At 42.9% G+C, this 14,052-nt stretch overlaps 1 protein-coding gene across 1 annotated transcript in view; it reads right to left on the minus strand.

Moving 5' to 3' along the window:
* LOC140205391 (guanylyl cyclase C-like) overlaps positions 1-14,052 on the minus strand; it is an 87,783-nt gene that overhangs the window by 41,566 nt on the left and 32,165 nt on the right. The window contains exons 7-11 of the mRNA XM_072272983.1: positions 12,525-12,621; positions 10,255-10,390; positions 7,695-7,780; positions 2,336-2,450; positions 2,155-2,236 (exon numbers count right to left, since the gene is read on the minus strand). Coding sequence (XP_072129084.1) covers positions 2,155-2,236; positions 2,336-2,450; positions 7,695-7,780; positions 10,255-10,390; positions 12,525-12,621 — 516 coding nt within the window. The remainder of the gene's footprint in view (positions 1-2,154; positions 2,237-2,335; positions 2,451-7,694; positions 7,781-10,254; positions 10,391-12,524; positions 12,622-14,052) is intronic.

Consider the following 14,052-nt stretch of genomic DNA (forward strand, 5'->3'; position numbering starts at 1 on the left):
CTCCAGTCCTCATCATAGCCTTGGCTCTAATGTGAAGAGCTGAGTTGCTGGGGTGAGGTGAAAGTGACTTCCCTTGACATCAAGTCAACATTTGATGGAGCGTGGGATTGAGGAGCCCTGCTAAAACTAATGTCATTGGGCATTATGGGGAAAAAGCTCTAAAGATTGGACAGCATTGGAGGTGTAGTGGTTAGAAGAACACTTTACATTCCCAGCAACCTGGGTTCGATGCCCACTGCTGCCTGTAAGGAGTTGATACATTCTCCCCGCGACCCTGTGGGTTTTCTCCATGTGCTCCAGTTTCCTCCCACAGTCCAAAGACATTCTGGTTGGTAGGTTAATTGGTCATTGTAAATTGCTCTGTGATTAGGTTAGGGTTAAATCGGGGGATTGCTGGCTCAAAGGGCCAGAAGGACCTATTCTATGTTTTATCTCAATAAACAAATAAAATAAATTAGATAAGAAAAAAAAAAGTTGTGGATGTTGGAAATCAAATACCTCAGCTCCAGGACGTCACTGCAGGAATTCCTCAGGGCTCGACCAAATTCATCAGCAATATTCCATCCGTCATAAGGTCAGAAATGAGGATGCTCTTTAATGATCTCGCAACATTCAATTTCATTTCCAAAATGGAGCAGCCCATACAAGCATGGAGCAAGACTTAATCGTGGATTGATAAGTGGCAAGTAGATTATTAATTCATATTAGCATCACTGAGTCTGCACCTTTAGCCTCCCAGAGAATCATCACTGCCCAGAACCTCAGCTGCTCAAATAGTGTGGTGACAAGAACAGGTCAGAAGCTGGCCGTTCTGTTCTAAACAACAGCACAAACCCGTCCCACCATTCAGAAGACTGTGATGGAATATTCTTCATTTACTAATTGAATGTGGCTCAATAATAGTTGACAAACTCCACACCATCCAGGGTATGGCAGCCCATTTGATTGTTGCCCTCAGTAGCACCGTAAGCATTATTTACCTCCATCCCTGGCACATGGCAGTTGCTGTGTGTACCATCTACAAGATACCCTTCATTTACTTGTATGGGCTACTGCAGTCCTTCCTTCCAGACTTGTAACCTCTTCCATCAGATCCACTGAATTATAGAATCATACTGCCATAGAGTTACAGGCCATTCTGCGCATTCAATCCATGCTATTATTTACCTATTTACACTATTAACCCTACATTAACCCCATTTTTCATCCTCTCTGCATTCTCATAAACACTGCCCAGATTCTACTGCAAACCTGCACACTACAGCCGCCAATCAACCGAGCGCACATCCCTGGGGAATGGTAGGAAACCAGGGCACCTAGAGGGAACCTGTGCAGTCACAGGGAGAAGGTGAAAACTTTACAGGGACAGCGCACGAGGTCAGAACTATATCTGAACCTTTGGCACTGTGTCAGTGGCTCTGCAAACTACACCACTGTGCCAGCCCAGTACAATCTCTACCACATAAGGGCTGTCTTTCCTCACATTAATGAGTAGCTGTACAGGTGGTCACTGAATGTAGTTTAACCTGTGCACAATGCATATCCCTAATCATGACCACTCAGACTTATGAGGTTATTTGGAGGCAGGTTCACAATTGTAAAACACACAGGAAATTGATGCTTTGCTGCATGCTTGAGTGCTCAGTGGGAGGGGGGATTGTTGCTTTGCTGCTGCTTTACGTGTGGGAGGGAGGGGAGCTGGGGGGGCTTTGGGGTTCTAACATTTAACTGTCGTTCATTCTTTGGGGCACTCCTCTGTTTTCATGGATGGTTGCAAAGAAAAATGTTTTTCAGGGTGTATATTGTATACATTTCTCTAAAATTAAGTGTACTTATTGAAACCTTTGAAAATTGAAGTCCTTTTCTTGCATCATTATCCAGGACTTGATTGCAGAACAGGAGAAGTTGAAGAATCACAACCAACAATTACAGAACAAACTGGCTGAATATTATAAGATGAAAGCAGAGGAACCGAAGATTGAGTTAAAGAAACCTCAAGCTGGTTATGATCTATGACACTTGAAGTTCATGGGTATGGCAAAAGATTTGGGCATGGAAAGAATTAATTGACAACTGACAGTACTTGCGTTCACAGGCAGGTATACAGGTATATCTCAGAAAGTGGCCACTGAGTGTATAAATGGAGCTACTTACCGCAGTACAACCATTGCGATCAACGTAACCACTACCACAGTGATTGTCAGACCTATCACTGCGAACGACAACGTTTGATTATCTGCTGGAGAGAATTCAAATGAAACAGAACTTCAAACAATCTGTGCTTAAGTTAGGGCTGCCCCATCTGGTTGAGTGTACTTTTGACGGTAAGACCTACTTGAATTGCTTTTCGGCTCACTTCTGGGCAACCCATTCATCCATGCGAAATCAGGAGGGCAATCGGTGTCAGTTATGTTGTTAGTTTGTGTTTCAAAGGTGAACCATCTTTGGTACTGAAATTAAAAGGAAAAATGGAAAAAATAGTAAGAAGGAAAGTAGCAGGATTCAAAGAAATAGGCAAACAAGTGAAAGGAGTAGCCAAATGGTAAGAAATCTAATGCCAGGTACAAAAGAATGGAGATATCAAATTAACAAAAGTTAGAGAATTTAAAACTGAATTCAGAAAGCTGGAATAAGCCCAGATGACAGATGAGATGGTGTTCCTGAAGCTTATATCAAGACTCAGCAAGAGTCCACAGAAGTCAGGATGAGAGTGGTCAACCACTGCAAATGCAACACCGATCTTTTCACTTTGCCCCATCAGGCTGGGACCTAATGAGTCTTTACAGGTGAAGCCTCCTTCATTTTGGATTCACCATGTGGTCCCTCCTGCAATGGATAAACCAAACACAAAATGGACGGGGAGACTCACCAGAAACTTTAGGAAAGCACCTCATTTTCATGTGGGAATATTGCAGCCTTCTGAACTCAGTATCAAATTCTCTAGCTTCTGATAACTTGCTTTCTCTATCTTTGTCAGAACAGTTTTTTTCTGTTCTTTTCCATCTGTCTGTGATATTGGCTCAGTTTTTGTTCTCTCTCCACTAGTACACCTGATCTGCTATTACAACATATTACATCTCCAACTGTCCCCATTAACAACACACTCCTACGACAAACTGACCTCAACTTTTTACAGATATTCCCTTTGTCCAATCTATCCTTTTTCCCAATCTTTGTAGTAACCCAAAACAAACCTTTTTGCTTTATCTTAATTCTGAGGAAGAGTGTTTGGAATGTTAACCACGTATCTTTCTATCCAAATGCTGCCAGCATTCTCTATTTACACTGCATTGCCATTTGCTGCCAAGGCTGGTGATATAGACGTCTTTATTCAGCACACAAGTAGGCATTATACTTGAGACACTCTTGGTAGAAGAGGCCTCCTGACCCAATATTACATCACATTTTACACGTTAAAGAACAAAGTTAACAACAAGACAGTTTCTATAGTTGCAATGCATTCTTAATGGTGTACACCCCAGAGTTCTGAAAGAGATGTCTGAAGAGTTCATGGAGGCATTAGTAATGGTCTTTCAAGAATCACTAGATTCAGGAATGGCTCCGGAAGACCGGAAAATTGCAAATATCACTCCACTCTTCCAGAAGGGAGAGAGGCAGAAGAAAGGAAACTAAAGGCCAGTTAGTCTGACCTCAGTGGTTGGGAAGTTGTCGGAACTGATTATTAAGGATGAGGTCTCAGGGTACTTGGAGGTGCATGATAAAAAAGGCCATAGTCAGCATGGTTTCTTCAAGAGAAGATCTTGTCTGACAAATCTATTGGAATTCTTTGAAGAAATAACAAGCAGAATAGACAAAGGAGAATCAGTTGACGCTGTTTACTTGGATTTTCAGCAGCCTTTGACAAGGTGCCACACATGAGGATGCTTAACAAGTTACAAGCCCATGGTATTACAGGAAAGATTCTATAATTGATAAAGCGGTGGCTGATTGGCAGGAGGCAAAGAGTGGGAATAAAGGGAACCTTTTCTGGTTGGCTGCTGGTGACTACTGGTGTTCCACAGGGGTCTGTGTTGGGGCCAATTTTTTTTACGTTATATATCAATGGTTTGAATGACAGAATTGACAGTTTTGTTGCAAAGCTTCTAGTTGACATGAAAATAGGTGGAGGGGCAGGTAGTTTTGAGGAAGTTGAGAGGCTACAGAAGGACTTAAACAGATTAGGAAAATGGGGAAAGAAATAGCAGATGGAATACAGTGTTGGGAAGTGTACGGTCATGCTCCTTGGTAGAAGAAATGAAAGGGGTAACTATTTTCTAAATGGAGAGAAATATAAAAACTGAGATGCAAAGGGACTTGGGAGTACTTGTGTAGGATTCCCTAAAGGTTAATTTGCAGGTTGAGTCTGTGGTGAGGAAGGCATATGCAATGTTAGCATTCATTTCAAGAAGACTAGAATATAAAAGCAAGAACGTAATTTTGAAACTATAAAACACTGGTGAGGTCCCACTTGGAGTACTGTGAGCAGGTTTAGCCACTTATCTTAGAAAGGATATCTGAAACTGGAGAGGGTTCAAAGGAGGTTCATGAAAATTATTCCAGGATTGAATGGCTTGTCATATGAAAAGCATTTGATGGTTCTTTGCCTGTATTCACTGGAATTGAGAAGAATGAAGGGTGGCCTCATTGAAACCTATTGAATGGTGAAAGGCCTTGATAGAGTGGATGCAGAGAGGATGTCTCCTATGGTGGGAGGGTCTAAGACCAGACGACAGCCTCAGAATAGAGGAGTGTCCTTTTAGATCATAAGAAATAGGAACAGGAGTCGGCCATCTGGCCCAACAAGCCTGCTCCACCATTCAATAAGCTCATGGTTGATCTGGCCATAGACTCATCTCCACCTCCCTGCCTTTTCCCCATAACCCTTAATTCTCCTACTATGCAAAAATCTATCCAAACTTGTCTTAAGTATATTTACTGAGGTAGCCTCCACTGCTTCATTGGGCAGAGAATTCCACAGATTCACCACTCTCTGGGAAAAGCAGTTCCTCCTTATCTCCATCCTAAATCTACTCCCCCAAATCTTGAGGCTATGTCCCCTAGTTCTAGTCTTACCTACCAGTGGAACCAACTTTCCTGTCTCCATCTTATCTATCCTTTTTATAATTTTATATGTTTCTATGAGATCTCCTCTCATTCTCCTGAATTCCAGCGGGTACAGTCCCAGGCAACTCAATCTCTCCTCATAGTCTAACCCTCTCATCTCTGGAATCAACCTGGTGAACCTCCTCTGCATCACCTCCAAAGCCAGTATTTCCTTCCTCAAGTATGGAGACCAGAACTGCACGCAGTACTCCAGGTACGGCCTCACCAGTACCTTGTATAGTTGCAGCATAACCTCCCTGCTCTTAAATTCAATCCCTCTAGCAAGGAAGGCTAGCATTCCATTTGCCTTCTTGATGGCCTGCTGCACCTGCAAACCAACCATTTGAGATTCATGCACAGACACTCGCAAGCCCCCATGCACAGCAGCATGCTGCAGTTTTTTACTATTTAAATAATAATCTGCTCTTTCATTTTTCCTTCCAAAGTGGATAACCTCACATTTACCAACATGGTACTCCATCTGCCAGATGCTTGCCCACTCACTTAACCTATCCATATCTCTCTCAGACTCTCCACATCTTCTGCACAATTGCTTTTTCACTCTATTTAGTATCATCATCAAACTTAGCTATAGTATACTCGGTCCCCTCTTCCAGATTGTTAATGTATATTGTGAACAGATATTGTATATCAAGATCAGAGATGAGGAGGAATAGTGAATCTGTGGAATTCTTTGCCACAGGCAGCTGTGGAGGCCAAGTCTTTGTGTATATTTACGGCAGGTGTTGATAGATTCTTGATTGGTCAGGGCATGAAGCGATACGGGGAGAAGGCAGGAGATTGCGGCTGAGAGGAAAATTGGACTAGCCATAATAAAATGGCAGAGCAGACTCGATGGACCAAATGGCCTAATTCTGCTCCTATATCTTATGGTCTTATGATGCTTCCTTTGAGTTGCACACAATTTGAAACATGTAGATCTTCACACCAACACACCCAAATTGAGTGTTCATCACCTCTGTCTCTCTAGCTGCTTTCATGCATATGCAGACATCTCAACTGAATGGGTGTTACCTGGTTTGCAATCAACCCCAGTCTGCAGCTCCAGGAAGACCATTGTTCTGAGCTGCTTTTTAAATTTGATCTACAATCCACAGTCAGATCTGAAGACAGGTTGCTGTTGAAATTAATACTTGCTATATTGCATAACTCCAGAATACACCCTTACAAAGGTGACCATGGCATGAAGTTTTACATGGAGGGACTCTTCTCTATAGAGTCATAGAAAAGTTAGAGTTCTATCACAGGCAATTCGGCCCATCTAGTATGTGCTGAACCATTTAAACTGCATAGTCCCAACAGCCTGCACCCAGACCATACCCTCCATACCCTTCCCATCCATGTACCTATCCAAACTTCTCTTCAACGTTGAAACTGAAATCACATCCAGTACTTGCACTGCCAGCTCATTCCACACTCTCACCACCTTTTGAGTGAAGAGTGTCCCCTCATGTTCCTCTTAAGCATTTCACCTTTCACCCTTAGCCCATGACCTCCAGTTGTAGTCCCACCCAACTTCAGTGGAAAAAGCCTGCATTCATTTACCCTATGCCCCTCATAATTTTGTATGTCTCTATCAAATCTCTCCTCAGTCTTCTACCTTCTAGGGAATAAAGTTCTGAACTATTTGATCTTTCCTTATAATTCAGGTTCCCCAGTCCCAGAAGCACCTTTTAAATTCTCTTTGTACTCTTTCAATTTTGTTTGCATCTTTTCTGTAGGTAGGTGACCAAAACTGCACACAATACTCCAGATTAAGCCTTGCCAATGTCTTATACAACTTCAATATAACATCCCAACTCCTGTACTCAACACTTTGATCTATGAAAGCCAATGTGCCAAAAGCTTTCTTTACAACCCTGTCTACCTGTGACACCACTTTCAATGAATTATGAACCTGTATTCCCAGATCTCTTTGTTCTACCACAAGCTGCAGAAATTGAGAATCATAGTTTAGCCAATTGTCCTCAGACAACTTAGCTGTAAAAGTACTGATTAGACAAGTTTCTATATGCCACTCCCTCTTCATCCATCTACCCCTCCTTCTTCTGCCCCACGGTTGATAATGCCATGATGCTGGGACCACGTCCTCACCAAGACAAAACTATACAGCAGATCATCACACATCTTCATTCAGTCCTGCAGGCCCACATTAAGGCAGTCTAGTGGCATCAAAATCACTGGCTTGCTTTGGCTCAGTTAGTGCTGTGCTTGTTCTGTATGAGCAATGCTGGGCACCAAAGTGTTTGGAGAATGACAGACATCTGTAGGTGGTGGGTGGAAATGGGTTAAACGTACGCGGAGGGGAGTGAGGCAGTGCTTTGGGGAGTAGGTGTCAGTGTGCACGTCTGACTGAGTGGAAGGGTCAGACACTATTGTGGCAGAGGGATCAGTTTGCGTACGTGTGTGCGGTAGGGGCAGTTTGTACTGGTATGTACACAGAAAACTAACATTTTACTTAAAGGACCTTTGAATGCTTTTATCTGTTTCTGTGGTAAAACTGCGTACATCTGCGGCAGAGACCAGCTTCAATATGGAACATCCCAATTCACTTGAAGTTTAGAACTTACTTTGGTTGTCTTGGTTGAAGTGTATAGAACAGTCAGGCTAAACTCTCGGTCTCCATGTTCATCCAGGTAAACTTCTCCATTCAGCCCTACAATCAAGTGAATGGCTAATTTAATATGTTTACTAAGTACAATCATATTCCAGTTATCACTTATGTTTCTTTCAAGATTGTTCATCTTTCTTTATATTTCTATATTCATGCTCCTTCTCTTCGTAGGATGCCTTTATCCCTTTCACCAACGCCATATTCCCAAAAAACCATTCCTTACCTTCCACTTTCACTACTTCTCCCTGTGTTTCCACACTCTCGATTTCCCCTCATTCCATTGACCTCCTTTCCCCAAAAGCCTCCATTTCCCTTACACGTCCATTCCCTGCTCTCTCTTCCTTCCTTCCATTTTCATGTCAATTTTTTTGCTCCTTACATTTTTACCCATCCTCTCTATTTCCTTGCCTCCAAAGTCGAGTTTATAGTCGTGGGCACAAGTGCAATGAAGAACTTAGTTGTAGCAGCATCACAAGCTTATTGTATATGCAGCAATCACAAGAAAAACATAAATTATATACTTTTCTTCAAGAAAACGCAATTAGAACATAAAAATGTCCATTTTAGTACCAAGTGTTCATAGTTTCACTAAACTGCAGAGATCAGGGCTTTGCCAGTTGGTTCAAGGATTAAATGGCTGAAGGGAAGTAGCTGTTCTTGAACCTGGTTGTGTGGAACTTCTGACTACTGTACCTCCTGCCTGATGCTAGCTGTAAAAGAACAGCATGGCCTGGATTGTGGGGATTATAGATGAGGTAGTGACTCCAGTAAATACTACCGATGGTCAAGAAGGATGTGTCTGTAATGTATTGGGAAAACCCAATACCCTCCGCAGCTTCTTATGAGGCCCTCTGTTGGTCAGGGTTGACCGTGGATTTTGCATCCTAGCTGCCTACATGATATGCAAGCCAGGACAGTACAATACCGAGAGCAAGGTGTTGCCCATGCAGCAGGTTACCCTTCTCCACACAGCTAATGAATCCAAAAGGAAAGGCAGAGACCAATAAAGTCTGGCACAGTGGCATCACAGGATTTGCCCGCTAATGTTAAACTCAACGTAGGGTTGCCTCAGGGACTCCAGCTCCAGATTTTTCCCTCGGGGTTTACTCCCGAAGCCTTCCCCACGAGTGGGTATAGCCACAAGGCAGTGGGGGTTTGAGATCAGAGTTTTCCTTCTCCAAGATGAGCTGCCAACCACGGCTGACGAGCTCCATCTGCCCGGAGTGACTGGTTTTAAGGTGTCAGTAACACGCTATTGCCCCTTCTCCTATAAACATAAACAGCTCCACCAGGCTTAGTGCTCAGTAGCTACTCCACACGTGAAGGCTAGGTGCTGGATTTGGTCGGCAGAGGCTATTTGAGACACCCACCATAGGGAGTATTTAATAGGTGGTGGGAGCTTATATTCACCAATCATCCCTCCCCCCCCATGGGCTATAACAACTTTAAGGAACCCAGCTTCTTATGGTCCTGTATTTGAGTTGCCGTACCAGACCATGATGCAACCAGTCAGGATATTTTCAACAGTACATTTGTAGAAGCTTGTTGGCGAATTCTCTGATAAACCGATCATCCTTAACCTCCTAAGAAAATAAAGAAGCTGGCATGCTTTCCTGACTATTGTATTCATGTGCTGGGCCCAGGACAGGCCATCTGATATGTTAACACCCATTAATTTAAAGCTGCTGTCTCCACCGCCAATTCCCCGATGTAGACTAGTGTATATTAGCCCTCCTTCTCCTTCCTGAAGTCAAGAAGTTGTTTTAGTGCCATCACTCAACCAGATGTCCTATCTCACTCTAGTAGAGCAGTGTTCTGTCCACACCTCTGTAGGGGACAGAATGCCAGTGCTTGACAGAAAGTGACCTCGCCGAGCTGTTGTTATTTCACACCAGGAACCTCCATATTTTCTGGCCAAGAAAGATCTCCAAACACCCTGTTCCTTCAGTGTCACCAAGAGGACATGCCCACAGTCATCATGAGGAAACATAGGAGATGAATTGGACACGTGATGAGAAGGGAGGCCAACTCCAACATCAAGGCAGCAATCCATTGGACCCCTGAAGGGTGGAGGAAACATGGGAGACCAAAGACAACTTGGCGCCGTACCGTAGAGGCAGAAATGAGGACCCTGAACCACACCTGGGGCACAATAATAGCCACTGACAGAGATGGAGGACCTTCATTGGTCTACTAAATGCCAGGGCTGTAATGGGCCGTAGTAATGTCGGTAAACGACAGAATTAATGAAAGGAGAGTTTGATGAACATGTAAGAGAGAATAAGTTGCAGAGCTACAGGACAGGAAGGAATGGGGTTGATGGGGTTATTCTGATGGAAGTTGACATTGAGCCAAATGGCCTTCTGTGTTGTATTAAGTCAGATCCTTGGTCTCCCTTCCTTTCATTCCCACACGTGTCTGTGTTCCCTTCTTCCTCTCTACCTGTCTTCTTTTCATCCATTATCCTGTCTCCATCCACTACCTTTCCTTTCAGCGTAGGGACAATCTGTAATTACCTGGGAAAGAAGTATTACGAAAACTTCGCCGGAAGTCGTCCCGTGTTGGGGTCTGATTCCTCTTCAGGAACTTGTTGAGAACAGATCCAAAGAGATTAACGGCTTCAGAATAGCCCCTGACGTAGTCATTGATGGCCTGAAACAGATTCAGTTTTTAAAGTGGAGATCCCAGTGAATCAAATTATATTCGCAAACATGAGGAATTCTGCAGATGCTGGAAATTCAAGCAACACACATCAAAGTTGCTGGTGAACGCAGCAGGCCAGGCAGCATCTCTAGGAGGAAGTACAGTCAACGTTTCAGGCCGAGACCTGATGGCATGAACATTGACCTCTAACTTCCGCTAATGCCCCACCTCCCCGTCATACCCCATCCGTTATTTATATACACACATTCTTTCTCTCACTCTCCTTTTTCTCCCTGTGTCCCTCTCACTATACCCCTTGCCCATCCTCTGGGTTCCCCACTCCCCCTTTTCCTTCTCCCTGGGCCTCCTGTCCCCTGATCCTCTCATATCCCTTTTGCCAATCACCTGTCCAGCTCTTGGCTCCATCCCTCCCCCTCCTGTCTTCTCCTATCATTTTGGATCTCCCCCTCCCCCTCCCACTTTCAAATCTCTTACTAGCTCTTCCTTCAGTTAGTCCTGATGAAGGGTCTCAGCCTGAGACGTCGACTGTACCTCCTCCTAGAGATGCTGCCTGGCCTGCTGCGTTCACCAGCAACATTGATGAATCAAATTATATTTTGAGAACAAACAGCAAGCATAGGAAAGTGCAACAAGAACTACATCATGCATTATTCAAACCCCACATTCCCATTCTCATAAGGTTAGAATTGGGGATGTTGTACAACTTTTAATGTTTAAATCCATTTAAAATGCCTCAACAAATAATGCACCTGATGTCTGTATAAAATCTGGACAACACTCATCCATGGACAAATAAGAAACCATAATATTCAGGCTAGAAAAGTGCTGGTGGTGACTATCTCTAACAAGAGAGCATCTACTGACCTCTGCTTGATATTCAATATTGTCATAGCACATTTCCATGACCAGAAATTCAAATGGACCAGTTAGATGAAACCAAAGTAAAAGAGTAGATCAGAGGTTGGATATCCTGCAGAGTGTCTCCTGACAGCCCAAGGTCTGCCCATCATCTACAAGTGTTGTGGAATCACTAACTAAGATCACCAGAGTGACTTCCAGTTTTATTTTAAGAGTTTATTAACATAATATCATGGAGAGTCTGCAGCAGTCTCCATCACCACCAGAACTCTGATTTTTAGGTTGTACAAAGCTCATATTTATACAGCAAGACAAACAACTTCACATAACTTTTGTTTGGTATCCCATGGTCAGTATATGATCAATTGTTTAAAAGACATGTCAATTAACCCTCAGTGCAAGTCTAACATTCCTGGTATCAGGACTCATAATTTACACCCAGAGACATCCTTTGTCCTGGTTCCAGGGGCCTAGTATCTAATTAATAGGAGTTCTTGGTACTGTGCTTATCATCCAAGGTTATTCTCAACACGCATCAACAGTCTTAAGCCCAGCTGCTCCAGAATGGTCAAGTATCCCATCAGACACTAGTTTTAACTATTTCTACTACAACAGGGAACAAGTTGCAAGTGTGATGGTATAGCTTCCATTCACCTGAATCAATACAGCTTGAACAACTCTCAAAAAGCCTTACACTGTCCAAGAACAAAGCAGTCCACTTCATTGGCAACCTAATCAACCATCTTAAGCTTTGATATCCTCCCCCAACCTGCTGCAATACATTGATGGTCAAAGAGACTGTACCTACTTAACAGATATTTGAATAAGTACAGTATTTGCACTAGGATACAAGGAGTACAGTGTATACTAGTTCAAATACTCATTCAAAGGGCAAGTAAATAGGAAGGGAAGAGGAACTGGCAACTGAGGGCCTAACATAAGCAAAAGCACAATGAGCTGGCCACCTCCAATGCGCTCACAAGTTTTATGATTTTACATATGAACTGCCACTCATTGTTTCTCATAAATGTACGATTTGCTATTTGAATAAGGCACTAAAGGATGGACGAGGGAATCAGGATCTCTAAAGGGGGCAAAAACTCAATTCAGTGTGATAGGGAGAGGCATCAGCCAGCTCTTCTATTAAGGGCTTGGTAATTTACAGTAAGAACGCAGAATCTTAATCCGATCTATTCCTGGAGATTTACTCCTTACTCGATGAGCCAAAAGGGCCTAATTCTGCTCCTGTATCTTATGGTCTTACCCTCTGGCTGTCATTGATCCCTTGTGAAGGAAGCAGGGTGACCACCAGTACTTGCTTCATGTAGTCCATTGAGTCATCATTGAGTGAATAGCTGTGGCTATCAGAAAGATGAGTGGGAAGAATAGTGAGAAAGACATTATTAACATCTCACCACCCATCCTCCCGATCACTGACCCAATGCCATCATGTTTTTGATAGTGAATTAACATACAAATGTCTTGGGAGGATGGCACAACGTTGAAGACTCGTATCTCTCATTTGACAACTGGACAATTGACTGATTGTTAAAGAAAGTGCTAATTGAAATCAAGTTCATCTAAACAATGAGTGAGTCATTGTCACAATTTGTAGTTAAAAAAAAACAAAGACGGTAAAGATGCCACTTCTCCATTGGTACCATTGCAATGGTCTAGTGTGCACATCACACCCACGGATTTAACATAAAGAGAACCATAACCTTATCATGGTTTGGAGGCTTGTGTGCCTCAATGACTCAGAGAGCTTTGGCTCTTGGTAGGGTCACCCATGCCAAACAGATCAAAAGGTAGAGGCCAGGCTAACTCTAATAAGGTAACAAGAGATGTGTGGTTCAGAAGTCCAGTCAACCAAGCATTTAAGCTCTTGTATCTTCTAGAGGGTAGAAGAGAGAAAAGGTGCCAAGGTGACAGTATCATCGATGATACTATTAGCCTTCCTGAAGCAACACACTGTGAAGGTGGATTTATAGAAGGTTGTGATGGCCTAGCCATTTAGGACTGAGATAAGAAATTGCTTCACCTACTGCAGGAGTTCCCAACCTGGGGTCCACAGACACCTCAGTTAATGGTAGAGGGTCCATGGCATAAAAAAGGGTGGGAACCCCTGATCTACATCATACAAACCTTGTGGAATCCCAAGAGGCCTGTGAAAGTTAAATTGATGAGAACATTCAAGGGAGAAATTGGATAATTTTTATCCCCAACCAAAGGATATTGTATTGGTGAGATGGCAGTGTCAGGAGAGGGACAGCTTGTGCGGTGAGAGTCATATGAAATTAGCAAGTGAATTTGAGTGAGATTATGTCCCACGGGGAGGTTTGATTCATTCTGGCTCAATGTCAGATCAGTTTCTGTGTAGCCTTATATCACTTAGTTTTTAATTGGGCAAACCAAGTTTCTGCATCTATTAAAAAAACAGCATTAGAAACTTGCACTTACAGATTACTCCTGTGTAAGGGACTATAAGAGACGGTATAGAGTAGCAATTTGTGATTGTGGAGTTGGAAGGCCTAATTTTGATGGAATATCGAATAAAAACAGCAGAAACTGGAAATAAGTAATAAATCAGAAAATACTAGAAGTTCTCGGCAAATCAAGCAGTATCAAAGAAAAGAGTAGAGTTAAGTTTTCAAATCAAGTGTCCTTCATTCTGAAGATCTGAATGTTAATTCTGATGACTTTGTAATCTCTGCCTGACCTGAGCTTTTTCCAGTGTTTTTTATTTGTGAGCCATTGTCTGCGTAATGTGTATGTTATTTTGGCATCACACA

The sequence above is a fragment of the Mobula birostris genome, chromosome 11 (genome assembly GCF_030028105.1).
Source record: "Mobula birostris isolate sMobBir1 chromosome 11, sMobBir1.hap1, whole genome shotgun sequence".
In the NCBI taxonomy this organism is placed as follows: domain Eukaryota; kingdom Metazoa; phylum Chordata; class Chondrichthyes; order Myliobatiformes; family Myliobatidae; genus Mobula; species Mobula birostris.